We start from the raw sequence: 13,557 nt of genomic DNA, 5'->3' as shown, positions 1-13,557 counted from the left end.
GTGTGTGTGTGTGTGTGTGTGTGTGTGTGTGTGTGTGTGTGTGTGTACCATATGGCAGCGGTCCCCAACCTTTTTACCTCCGTGGACCGGTTCATTATCAGACAGTATTTTCACAGACCGGCCTTTAAAGGTGTGTCGGATAAATACAACAGAATAAAATAATACGACTGGCGTACAAACGGGGGTATTTTTTAAAACATAATAAACATAAATCCAACGTGTACTCGCTGCTTTGTTAGCTGCGTCCTGGTGTTGTGTTATCCACATGAATAACAGCCTCTCCCCCCCAATGTTCTCTGTGTTTAAACATGTCCTTTAAAATAAGAGACACCACAAATATAAAGTAACGAGACGGTCTAGGGCTTCCAGAAATGTTTGTTTTTTACTAATTTGGCTGCTTGTGGGTTTGTTGTTAGCGGTAACGTATCACGTGACTTAGATAAGCGTTCTGACACGCATCAAGAGTGAGTCATAAACGGATGTAGTGGAGAGAATCCATTCATTTTTCAAAATAAGTGTCATTCAGACTCCAAAAAAAAAACAAACGGAAATATTGTAAGCTAATTATTCTTTCTGTGCGACCCGGTACCAAATGACCCACTGACCCGTACTGGTCCGCGGCCCGGGAGTTGGGGACCGCTGGTTTAAGCCACACTCCCAACCCACTGTAAGAGCTTCTGCGGTGAGTCAGAGGGAAAAATTGGGGCAAACTGTGTTCGAGACTTGCGCAGACTGGAGTCTTTTGGTCCTGCTCATGCAGATTCTACTAGTCCTGTAAAAAATCCAGATTGCATACAAAACATTTGAGGTAATTATTCAGTTCACGTGCCTCAAAAGTACTACACAAGTACTCCACACCTTTTTGTGTGGCCCTTATGTGTAGCAAGCGCTCCCTGTCCTTGCAGGGCTGCCATCGTTGTCAAAAATTTTCTTCTCCTTTTTCTGTGTTTTAGGCTTTTCCCTCTCTGGAGGGGCTGTAAACTTTACTTTTGCTCCCTTCTTCCTGAGTGCCGTTTTTTAACATTCAAATTAATACTTTCCTAGCAAGTTTTCCCACACCTTGAGCAAGTCAACCTGTACTTAACAAGTACTTTGTCTGTACTATTTCTCAAACTTCCCATTGGTGATCACTGAGACCCTACAGCCCTGTCTCAAAATTCAACATGGCTGCCTCTCATATGGAAACTCGTAATAGCTTTAGCAACAACATTTTTATTTTCATTTTATTTTATGTCCGTTTGAATCCTATTAAATCAGTTGCCCACATAGTAATTTACATTACTATTAGTGATCCCCTTCCCAGATCAAGTTCTGACATTTGAGGTAAATGGAATAATTATGTAAACGATTTTAAAAGCTCTGTGTGTTTTGAAAGTATTTTTTAGTCAACGATATGTTTGCCATTTGACAGAACTTTAATCCTAAAACTGGAAAACAAAAAAACAAATAAATCTTCTTCCTAATTTTTCTTCTCTTCTGAGTGACCTGAATATGCTGTCACAATTAAGTCAGAAAACACTGACAGCCTGTTTGCTGGAAGAGCAGGTAAACTTGGTCCACCAGGTCAAACTGAGGATGATGGGAGGATTTTGGGGCGGATTCCACACCTAAATTATACATTAAATTGTCCCTAAATGTTTCATATAAGGAGGTGTTAGTGGGTTTGTCTATTGTAAAGGAACCGAATTGCAGGAAAATTTATAAAGAAAATAAAATGTATCGTTTGCATTGTCCTCAGTAGAAATCGCCAATAAAACGTAAAATTAAAATATGACAGCGACAGGAGTTAAAAATGTATTAAAATCTCGAATCTAGATGCTTTATTTCTGCATGGATAGGATAAAAACTACAAAAGAAAGCGCACTTAGGTTGTGCTCTGAGTTGATAATTGTGCTATAAAGCCCTTTAAGCCTAAAAACTAACAGTCCATATCAACAGTGAGGTAAAACAACATGAACATTTTTAAGGTTCTTTGTTTGCTGCTTTAACAGCATTAAGTTGTGTGAGTGTCCTGTTGTATCCAGTGTCTGGATACAGTAACAGCAGATTGTTTGAGTCCTGTGAAACGGCCCAGCTGCTCATTCCTGCTTCTTGTCACTTTGAGTTGTTTTTTTACTGCCGCTGACTTGGAGCGGACAGCTTCTATTTTAAAAAGTCAGCATGTGAGCAGTGACATTATCTCAAAGTTTTCAGTGTTAGTGTCCCCTAACTATATTATGTTTCAGTTCAGGATTGCCACCAAAAACTGGAAAAGGTAGAACTACGGTTGACCAAACACTGAAAACACTATATATGGTTTTTACACTCTACATGATATACTTTTAAACATGAGAATAAATCAGAACCTGGTTTAAATAAAGTTTTTTATTCTGAATTCATAGGTTCACATTAAAGAAGTATCTGACTCTAATGGGATTGTTTCTGTGACTCAGACTCATTAAAGTAATAGTTCAGCCATTTTGAAGTAGGCTTCTGTATCTTACTAGTTGTAGATAGTTGTTTGAATGACCTCGGTTTGAAGAAAAAGAGTTAAAGTCTAGCTGGGGTGATGGGACTGGAGTTGTTTTAAGACTTTGGTCTTAGCCCCGCTCAAACTAGCTGTTAGCTCGTCAACCCGGTCAGAATTAAGCTCAGAGGTTGTTCAAGGCTATCTACAAACAGGTCAGTTGTTCATAACATCACCTCAGAAACCCACTTCAGTATGGCTGAATGGTTTCTTTAAAGTAAAGCTACGCGAGAACTGCTTCAGCTCACATCTGGACTAAACTCAAGGAAAGGACGATGTGTTTGTCTTTCTTCTGCCTAGTCCATTCTGGAGGGAATCAACTGCAAGTCTTCGTCTCTTAAACAGTCCAATCAGGTGCAGGGTCGTCGTCACTCAAGGCGGGTGAGTGTCTGCTACTGCCACAGCCGTGTCACATTTGTGAAATCCCTGCTGAAACTTTGCATCTGCACTGCAGAGCTTGTACTCCTTATTTGACTGAAAACATGCTTTTATCACAACCTCTGTATTAGTTTTCGCTTTGCCACTACTCCATGAGTATGCTTCTGCTAACACTGCCTTTCCCTGTTGTATTTCAGCTTTTATGGTGTTGTGTGTGTGTGTGTGTGTGTGTATGTGTGTGTGTGCCTCTAATATCCTACATCGTACAAGTAAACCCCTTTATCCATCACAGAGCTGCAGTCCTCTGCATTGGTGTCGGAATGTTGAAATTTCTATAATTTACTATCCGATTATGGCCTAAAACATATCTTTACACAAGCAGTAAAAGTAGATAAAAGTGCCCAAGCAAATAAAGAGGAAACATGTTTTACAACATCTTTAATTATTGAAGAGAAATATCCAAACTAATACTTTAAAGCAGGTGCTAATCTCCATTCTTCTGCACTGAACAGGTTCAGATTTTTGATGTTGGTGAGCCTCCTCAGAAGAACTGCTCACTTCAAGTCCTTTCACAACATTTAAGGAGTTTGCATTGATAAATCCGAGCAATTTTCTTTAGTTTTCTTTAGAAGTAGAGCAATGCTGGTGTGAAGGGTCATGACCTGGTATTTATTTGAAATTTTACTCCCGGATGTTCTCACTTTTACCGTTAGAAAGCTCTTATGTGGTTAAGAACTTTTAAGTCAAGTGAATTATAATAACCATTCTTGCCCAGATCTAGCAAAACAGGCCAGAAGCATAATACGACCACCGCCATGCCTTACAGTTGGAATAGGATTTGTCTTATGTGGGCCAAAATATTCAAAGTTGGAATTTATTCAAACATTTTTCCCTCAGTTTTCCAGCTTTTAATGATCTGCCTGCAGTCAACTTAATTTGGTCTTGTTATAGATCATGTTGAAGCAGGACTATAGGAGTTGTAGACTGTTAGTCAGTGCAGTGCCTAGCTATAAACAGTGCTGGACCTGAGTATAACATGATAGTGAGTAAGTTGTCATATAAGCACGAGGGTTAGAGTAGATCCCTCTACATATTCTCAGATAAGTCCTGACTGAAGCAGACTGAATGGAAACATAAATCAGTTCACTTCCTCTCATGTCTGGTATAAATCTGCTACCCTTGTATTCATCTTGTGCCTCTGTTTGCCCGAGGTTTCAGTGATTTATCTGCTTCTGTGTGGGAAGCAATACTTTGTCAGGACATTCGTATTAGAGACATCCGGTCCAACCTTGAGCAGATTTGTGAGAAGTGATTTAACTTTTGGACAGAAAAGCTGCCGCTGAAGGCCGCTTTTCCGAGGTGAAGCCGGCCCTGGAGCCCAGACGTATGTTGCACATGTGTCGTTTGTCAATGACGCATCAACTCGCTGCCCATTTGTAACATTCCTGCCGTCTGTTATTCCCAGGTCGACTCCCAGGGGAACGTTTTGCTGACAACCTTGGAGATCCACAACGAGGTGGGCGGCAATGAGATCACAACCACCCTGAGTGAGACTCACAACTCGTCCTCCATGGTGTTCGACAATTCGGGGGTCCAGTACAGGAAGCCTAGTATGCCACACGAAGCGGGCCGCCTCAGCCTGGACAGGAACGCCCATCTCAAGAAAACTCGCCTGCGGAGACGATCGTCGCAGCTCAAAATCAAAATTCCCGACCTCACCGACGTGAACGCCATTGACAGATGGTCACGGATTATATTCCCCGCCGTCTTTTCCCTCTTCAACCTGATCTACTGGCTTTATTACGTCAATTAACACTCTGTGCTTTTTCAACCCATCTTTGTCTCATTCCAGCGTTAGAATGGGAGAAGACTTCTCTGTGTGACTCACCTGACGTGGTCAAATCCTGAACATTTTTTTTTTACCGTAACAAACTTTGGTGGAAGAGCTGTCACTCAGACCATAAACGGTCAGACAGATTTATCTTTATGTTTTATAAAAAAAAAAACAAAAAAGACTTGCATGTACATACAATGATTTTCTCCTCCAACCTCTGTGGGTGGCTGGGACGACGTTTTCTTCAAAAGAAGATTCACATTCCTTCCGATCAATCGATGCATCTGTGCTCAAAACACTGTTATTATATGTGCTCACATTACTGCGTCCTCTTTAAACTTTTATTACAGCTCTACGTGTCTGCCGCTCTGCACTTTGACAAATACGGACATACTGATTTATCCACACAGGCTAAACTCTGTCTTAATAATTTGGCAATGTTTTGATATTACTAAAGATTTATGGAGTCAGTCGGAAATCTGCTCAGCTGGCTCTCACCACGAGTTAAGTGAGGTGATCTGACTCTTTGATATAACGCAACAGACAGCAGCTAGTTAGCTTAGCTTAGCAAGAAAGCTGGAAACAAGGAAAAACAGGTGTCAGTTTCACTGGAACTACAGGGAGTTTCCTCAGGATTTACAAAAGGCTAAAGTCGCATGTAGCTGTTTTAGTCATAAAGTTCATTTGGGATTTTTTTGTTTGATTGTTTTTTTCATTGAAAGAGAGAATGATGTAATCCACACCAGCACTTTATAAAACTGACTGTCGTTCTCACTCACTGTCACTACTAAAGAGAATAGTTTGTGAATTTGGTTTGACTCAAAAAAGACCAATTCCCTTTGTTAATTTGTTTGTTTAATACCCAGCTGAGGCTAACAGCTGTTTGGTTTCTTAATGACTGGAAACAGTTAGCTCATCCGCGGCTTTGATGCTGACACGCCAGTCGAAGCTTATTTAATCTCTACTTTTCTAACGACCTGTCAGGCTGTCACCTGTTTTCCACAAAACCTTGCTGTGCCACAAGTGTTGGGTCTGAGTTGGACGTCGTGCCACATAACAGTTGGAAAGCTGATGTTTTGGGATAAAATTGACGTGAAGCATTTCATGATACGGCGACCAGTGGGTACGATTAACGCCACCAACATTCAGAAAAAAAATACGTTTGATAAGATCTTAAAATGATGGAGACCCCATCCACACCGGGGAGTTTCCAAAACTGATTTTCTGTTGCTTTTAAAAAGGACTTGGTTCACACATTGTAACAAAAAAGCTGAAACTCCCATGCCTTCCCAATCACGTTCAAGAAGAACGTTCACATTAACAACATATCAAAATGCAGAGTCAGAAGAATCGTAGCTTGGCTTCTTCCAAACATCTGCTCTCTTTTTTTTCTGTGATACTGTTAACAATTTCCTCTTGGTCACGCCAGAATCTCACTGGGCTGCAACTGTTGGACGTTAGTTGGTAAACGGCCTTTGTGAGGGAGTCTCCAAAATATTTCTAAATGTTTGTGGGGCTTCTCAATTTCCTTGTTTGAGTTGCAAAACTTTTGCCGTTTTGTCACTTGACATTTGAACACGCTCAAAACAATTTGTGAGACAAATTTTCCCTCAAATTATTCAGAGTTGTCTTGGGTATCTGGAATCCCACCCAACTTCATTTTAGAGCTGTATTTTGACATCTGCACAGGAGCTCTCATATGACACAAACTATTTGGAGTTACAGCTCCAAATGTCCAGGTTTAAAAACCACTCTGAAGTTAAATATTAGTTATTAAAAAAAACTGGTTCGGGTCTTCATATGTTCATTCATTTCAAAAGTGCGTTCTAGTAGATTACATCCTAAACTTCAGGGTAGGGTCGTGGCGGGACGAAGTGCACAGCAAAGTAATGTGCACGGCCTAAAATACAGCTTTTTCAAGCTGTGCACCAAAAAATAGGCTGATTTTCAAAAATTGGTCATTCAAAATTAACTCAGAATGTCAGAATTCAGTGATAGTATACCTGAAACCTCGCCTGCTTTCTGGCAATTGTTTCAGAATTTTCTTCAGCCAACTTGTCCTCAGCAGCCACAGCCCAGTGAGTTGCTGCCTTTAATAACAACGTCAGCATAGGTTCAAAGTTTAATGACAACAGGATCAGGATATGGGAGACAAGACGGGGAAAAAATGGTAAAAACAGCTCAATCAAAGTTTATTTCTATAACTGTCACTGTCCAAAGTGCTGTAACTAAATTACAACTAGAAGCAGTCACAAACCACCACCAAGGCCAAAGGGTCACTGTCTGCTTGGAATCTTTTAAAGAGTTTCTGAATCACCACCTAAATCTAATCACTTGTCACTTGTTACATGTACCATGTTTCCTGTACCACGTTCCTGAAAATTTCTTGAAAATCCATTTATAACTTTTTATTTTAAGCAGCTGCTGAACACACTTTTAGGAAAACTGTGTAAAACTTTAATTTGGGTACTGCGGTTAATAAATTTGGACTCAGGCCATTTGGCAAACATTTCAGGACTTAAAGCTTCTTCTGTTTCCGGACAGGCTTGCTGTTTCCTGTCAAAATGCTCAGCTATGCTAACTGTTTGCTAACTGTAACAATGTAAAAGAAATTTAAGTATATCCCAAAATGTTGGGGTTTTTTTTTCAACAAATTGACCGTTTCCATGACCCAGGAACAAGTTGACTTGTAAAATACTGTTTGTTTTTTTATTTCCAGTACTGCGGACATTGTTTTATTGTTTTTTGGGGGGAGGGATAAAAAAGTCCCTACTTAACATAATTACCTCTTTTTTTCTGTTAGGATTCATGGTGGTCCATGTTTTTGTCTCGGCTCTTCATTCTCAGATTTGCTCGATTCTTCTTGGGGAGCTTGATGTACATACTGTAACTGCATCATTAATCGCTCGACTATGTTGTTACTCTTGTTTTTCTTGGTGATTTCTGGCCTTGTTTTGTTTCGTTAGTCTTTACACATTATCACGATAACCTATTGTGATCGAAAATATAAAACACACAAAAAAACACAGCCTGCACACAGAGTATCTCCGTTCTTTCCCGAAGGCTCGGCACATGAGACGCTCTGAAGCAAAGACAGAACTGGAGAGTTTATAATAGCTAATGGGAGAGAAGAAAAAAAAACACACTTCTGGCAGACACAGCCTGCAACGCACCATCTGCACTGCTTGCTTGAGCGACTTGCAGCGTGTAGGAGTGACACCACCTGTCAGAAGTCCACGAAGCTCAGCAACACGCGTGAGCTCCTGCCTTATGGGGCCTTAATGTCTATAAGAGATCAAACAACAAGAAAAACTTGCAGTACTTAGCCATAAACGAGTACAAATATTTACTGCTCTTGGTTTTCCCAGGACTTCGTTTGAAGTTGTTATTTTGCTTCTGCGGTATTCAGCATCGATGACTAAGCTCTATGAAACACTGTCCTAATGAGAGGAGGTACGCAATGTAGCGCTTGTTTTTCCTTTGAGACAGATAGGTGTCGGAGGAAAAAAAAATAAGAAAAAAGCGTCAGAAGGTTTAAGGAGGTGCAAAGCTTTTTTAGATCTAATAATGTACAGACGGTTTGCGCAGATGGTGTTTGTGCATAGCATTTAAATATTTTTGTAGGGATGTGATCTCGACCAAAGCAGAATCAGACAAAGATGGAAGTTACCACGACATCAATACATGGAGATTAGACAAAAACAGAAGAAGAAGAAGAAAAAAAAAACATGTTAGTGTTGCTATTGGTGTAGAGTTGGATAAATGGAGCCCTGATGATTCAATCTGCAAAATACAGCTGATAAACAGAGTCACGCTTTAGAGAAATGATCAGCAGACAGATGTGTCATGACTTACCCAGGGATCGGATTTTCTTAACTGAAAACATCCAGAGAAGACACAGGTGAGCAAATGAAGAATTTTATTTTGAAAGAAAACGGAAATTAGTCGCCGTTGCACCTGTAGGAGGCAAAGGATCACGAGTTAATTATCTTCAGGGTTAGTTTCATTTCTTATTTGGATTTCTCTTTTTGCATGTTTCCTAGGGAGGAGGAGAGGAATCCCAGTGGTGGAGAAAGTACTCAAACATTGTACTTAAGTAAAAGTACAAATACACAGACAAAAATGTACTCAAGTAAAAGTACCACATTAACATTTGTACTTAAGTCAAAGTAAGAAAGTACTAGCTTTTAAAACTACTTAGGTATTAAAAGTAAAAGTATTTGTCGACTGTATTACCTAAAGGCTAATATAATGTCATTAAGTGTACCTATCGTATTTATTTTTAATACATCAGTAATGTACCATTTTAATGAACAATGCTGATGATTTGTTGCTTACAGCTAATGAAAACAGGACATTTCTGATTAGATTACAGACCAATAAAACAAGATAATGCAGACATGTGGGTCTAATGAAAACAGCCCCGGCTCCAGACGAGTTTAACGGGGGTGGTTACTCAAGTAAATGTAACAAGTAAGACCCACTTTTGAACATAAACAACACCAGTAGCCTACAGGCTACTTCTTAACAAGCTGTACAGGTATAGTCCTCTTTTAGCTAACATTAGCTGTATCCAACTCAGTCGGTTAGTTTGGGGAAAAAACTGTGCAAAGTTTGCATTTTGCTGGTTTGCTGCCATGATTCTAACATACACCTGAGCAGCTCTGCACAGCAGCAAGTGTCCTTCGCTGCCTCACATGTTTAAACCCAGCTAGCGTCTTAGCGCTCGTGCTGCATTCAAAGGCGGCTCGGAAAAGCAGCTTACGATGTGTTAACAACGGATTAAACAGTTTTAACTGCTGAAAAAAGTGACAGAAGGCACAGATATGGGAAGTGCAGAAGCCTCTACTGTATCAAATCGATACAGTAATAGCAGAGAGTTGGCCACTTTAAGGTAAACTTGACCCGGTTATTTCAAATACATCTTTTAAATAAAGCCATGTGTGGCGCAGGTCTTCTGGTTGTCTATCACCGGACTCCATTCTGGGTGTTAGTGATTCTGCAGGTGCTGCGTACTACCTTGCTTTTCTTGGGAGAGGGGCTAATGGTTCTTTCTCGCTGTGCATTGGTTCAGTGGACTGATTCCTCTCTCGCCATTGGATACTTTCAAACTAACGAACAAATCAAAATACCGAAATGCGACTTGGATGTAACGAGTAACGCGACGGTTTTATAGAAATGTAGTGAAGTAGAAAGTACAGATACTTACTGTAAAATGTAGTGGAGTAATAGTATAAAGTATCCATTATCAAATCTACTTAAATAAAGTACAGATACACGAAAATTGTACTGAAGTACAGTAACGAAGTACTTGTACTTCGTTACTTTCCACCACTGAGGATTCCAAACGTCCACTGAAGGTGAGTACTTCATTTCAAAGTTCCTTGGGATGAGCCGAGAGAGCGAACAGGCAGAGTAAATGACGGGCTAACTTCTTACTTCTTTCAGAGGAATGTGAACTAAGAGGATTAGTGGTAGAGTTTCACAGACGATGTTTCACGAGAGGAGAAACAAAGGTAAGGTTTAAATAATATCCTTAAGTTACAGCACATATAATTTACTGAAGGAGTCAGAGCGAGAACAATCACTGTGTGATGTTTAACAAGCCAATGGAGAATGGTGGTTCAGCTCAGCCTTAAATACCATGTACTGTCATCAGGAGGCCACCAAGACACCTGTGAGCACTCTGAAGGAGTTTTCTTCAACAGTTGCTTTCTGTTTGCCATGAAGCTCAGACTGGTGAAGAACCTGGACAACAATTATATCCAAGTCGCTCCCATCTCACCTGCTGAAGCTTGGACCTCCGTCAGAGTGTCACATGGGTAATGGTGGTCTCTCCTTCTTCACAGAAAATTTGTGAACTTATCAGACATTCAAGCCAGATGAGCTTCAAACTTTAAGTTTAGATTCTCTATAAATAAATTGCGACATCACCCATTAGTTTTTTGGAACTCTCAGTATAGCATCTTGTACTTCACTCGCTTTCTAGACTTTAGATAAGTCTTGCATACACCATTTCTCTTAAACAGGAAGTCAAAGTGAGCCATCAGCATCAACACAACATAAAGTCTGACATCATCTTTTCTATTACAGAGCTGTGACCCTGTACTCTCTATAATAAGTCACAGTAGCAAATAATGTTATTATTGCGCGCTCCATGAAACATGGCTGCTCATGGAATTGCCTGTCTGTTTGTCTCTCTGTTAGTAAAATAACTCATGAACCACTAGATGAATTTGTACGAAGCTCTTAGGAATTAGTCGCTGCATGTCCATCTACAACTCTTGACTTTCAGAGTCTTCTTGATTTTGGCAAAAGCAAAATTATCTATACCTTAGTCAGTTTTAGTAGTAGTAATTGAGAGTCATCCGTCCCACATAGCTCTAACAAATCACTTGAGATCTTTGTTTAAATCTTTGGCATGTAAGTCGGCAGGCAATGTGCTTTTTTTTTTTTTTTTACAGAATTTCACTTTCCGTTTCAACACCTTTTGTTTACAAGATGTTTTAAAGCACAGAACAGCTTGCTTAAAATAGGTTGTGAAAATGATTAACTCATGACTGCATTGTGGCTCTGAAAGAACAGTGAGGGTACCCACATTAAAGTGGGCGTGCGTTACACCAAGAAAAGGAAATAAATTGCGAACCAAACTAAAAAAAAATTAAAAATTGTGTGATGACATTTCTGAGGTTCCCAGACTATATATCCTCCACCAAAAGATTTTGCTTTTAGTCTGTATAATTAGGGTTTTCAAGGGAGGCTGACAGATGGGTGGATGAGAAAGTGTCACAAAAATTATATTTGTTCAATAATTAGCATTTAAACAAGGCCTGGAATTATTCAAGCCTAGCAAAAGAGTGCTCCTTGGAGAATCATAAAAGGACTATGGTGCTGTGTAATAAATAAAATGAAGATGTACAGTGAGATATTTTAGATCAGAACAGGACATTAAAATAAATTGTTGGGATGAAAAACAGATTTTTTTTTTTCCTCTCCCCTCAGAGGCATCAGATTTTCAGATAATGAACCTCAAGGCGTGTTTGTGCAATAAACGCACAAAAAGGAACAAATCAGAGACTTGATTGAGTTTCTTCGGGAAGCCGTGCAGAAGATAATTAGACCAAGGCAACAATACATTTTGTGGTGTAATGAGACAGAGCTGTACATTCACCTACAATGATGAATCTAAATGAGTGATATTAAACCTGGAGGCGGGAGCAACAACATCAGCTGCCATGAGTAAAACCCGGTGGAACGAGGGGACCAAGGTAGACGTGCTGATGCTACCAGCAGCCTCGTTCTGCAGCTTCACGAATGTAAAAAAAACCCCAGCACTAACAGCTTTTTTGTGTGTTCTTGTCTATTGTTAGTTAATTTTTTTGTTGTTGCTGTTGTTAGAGCTGTGCATAAGTGGTGCATTCCTTTGTACCTGGCAGATGTACCATGTAAATACAACAATGGTACAAACTGATGTGCAAGTAGCTGCTGTGGCTTTTGGTTTAGAATTCACTTGAAGATGAGGAGAACCCAAAAATTGCCAAACTGAGATCTGCCAGAGTGAAGCAATAGACGTGGTGGGTGAGACCACTGGCTAGATGCTGACAGAAGACCGACATTCGGACATTTCCACAGCCTCGTGGAAGAAACGTGACAAGAAGAGGCTGGTGAACGCCTCAGAGATGCTGCAAAACCGTCTGGAAAAGTCAGAACGACAGGCCACACCGATGAAAACAACAAGACGCTTACTTGCTGGGCCCCTGGAAGTAGGCTGGTTACAAAATCTCACGGATACATCAGAAATGGAGCTTTTAAAAATCTTCTCTTTCTCACCATAATACCAGCACAGAAGGTGCGTGTCACTCTGAAGCAGACCACCTGAACTCATCAGTTTTACCAGCACACCTCAGCAGGCTGAGGCAAAATCATTTGGTTGTATTGCCGCACACATTTATTTAAAGCTAACCAAACAGCAACTAAGAGAAAAAGTTTGACATAGTACAAAGTTCTACAGGAGAACCAATCAAATCTGTTAATTGACTCTTCTGTTTCTCATTTTACCGCCAAACCAGTCTGGTTTCCAAATAGAATAAAAGTATTTTTTAAACTCTTTTTTTTTCTGCTATATGAGGTCATTACTGAGTTTTTAATTGATTTGAAGATATTAGGAACATTTTTCTGATTTAGTTGTATCTCAACACATTCATTACTTTGTTTTTTCACTACAGAGTTCAGCTGAAATAGGAACATCCCAGCAAAGCTTAGCTTGCAACTTTAGTTTTTTTATGCTCTTATCAGCTGAAAATTTTCTAATGAAATGGTGCAGAGTTGAAAATGATGCATGCATTACGGCAAAGCTGTTTTGCAGGGTAAGTGTTTCCGAACAATCTGAGCATAAAAACAAAATATCACTAACGATTAGTTCAAGGTCAGTAACCAGCGCAGGCATCGAACGGGAGGCTTTTTAATTAATTTCACACAGCAAACAATGACGAGAAAACATGAACCAGGCAAATTGTAGAACTTCATCTCAACTCTGTTCTCTTTACAGACAAATAAATGTTTCTGAATGGATCCTTTTGTTAGATTTGTCTGCAGTGTTTGGTGCACAGGACTCAGTTTTATTATTTTCCTCCACCTCTTTCACTTTCAGTGACCAAGTCTTTTTTTTTTTTGCCTACATGTTTATATCTGCGTAAACCTGGCAAAAAACAAAATGCGTGTGATTTGTCAAGAGTCTGAAATGAAACAACGTATGCTGCTGAACAGCACAGCCACATATTTTGTTGCAACTCAATATCCATCCATCCATCCGTCCATTTTCTTTACCCGCTTCTCCATT

General features: G+C 39.8%; 1 protein-coding gene across 3 annotated transcripts in view; it reads left to right on the top strand.

Moving 5' to 3' along the window:
• gabrb3 (gamma-aminobutyric acid type A receptor subunit beta3) overlaps positions 1-7,746 on the top strand; it is a 72,694-nt gene extending 64,948 nt beyond the window's left edge. The window contains exons 9-10 of one of the 3 annotated variants that reach the window (XM_017423484.3): positions 2,807-2,887; positions 4,350-7,746. In XM_017423484.3, the coding sequence (XP_017278973.2) occupies positions 2,807-2,887; positions 4,350-4,697 (429 nt within the window). In that variant the 3' untranslated portion in view covers positions 4,698-7,746. The remainder of the gene's footprint in view (positions 1-2,806; positions 2,888-4,349) is intronic. The other 2 variants (XM_017423482.3, XM_017423486.3) reach the window with 2 other exon arrangements.
• Positions 7,747-13,557: the final 5,811 nt, after the last annotated feature.

The sequence above is a fragment of the Kryptolebias marmoratus genome, linkage group LG24 (genome assembly GCF_001649575.2).
Source record: "Kryptolebias marmoratus isolate JLee-2015 linkage group LG24, ASM164957v2, whole genome shotgun sequence".
Taxonomy (NCBI): Eukaryota; Metazoa; Chordata; class Actinopteri; order Cyprinodontiformes; family Rivulidae; genus Kryptolebias; species Kryptolebias marmoratus.
Note: the sequence above shows the minus strand (reverse complement) of the source record. Positions and strands in the feature narration are given on the sequence as shown.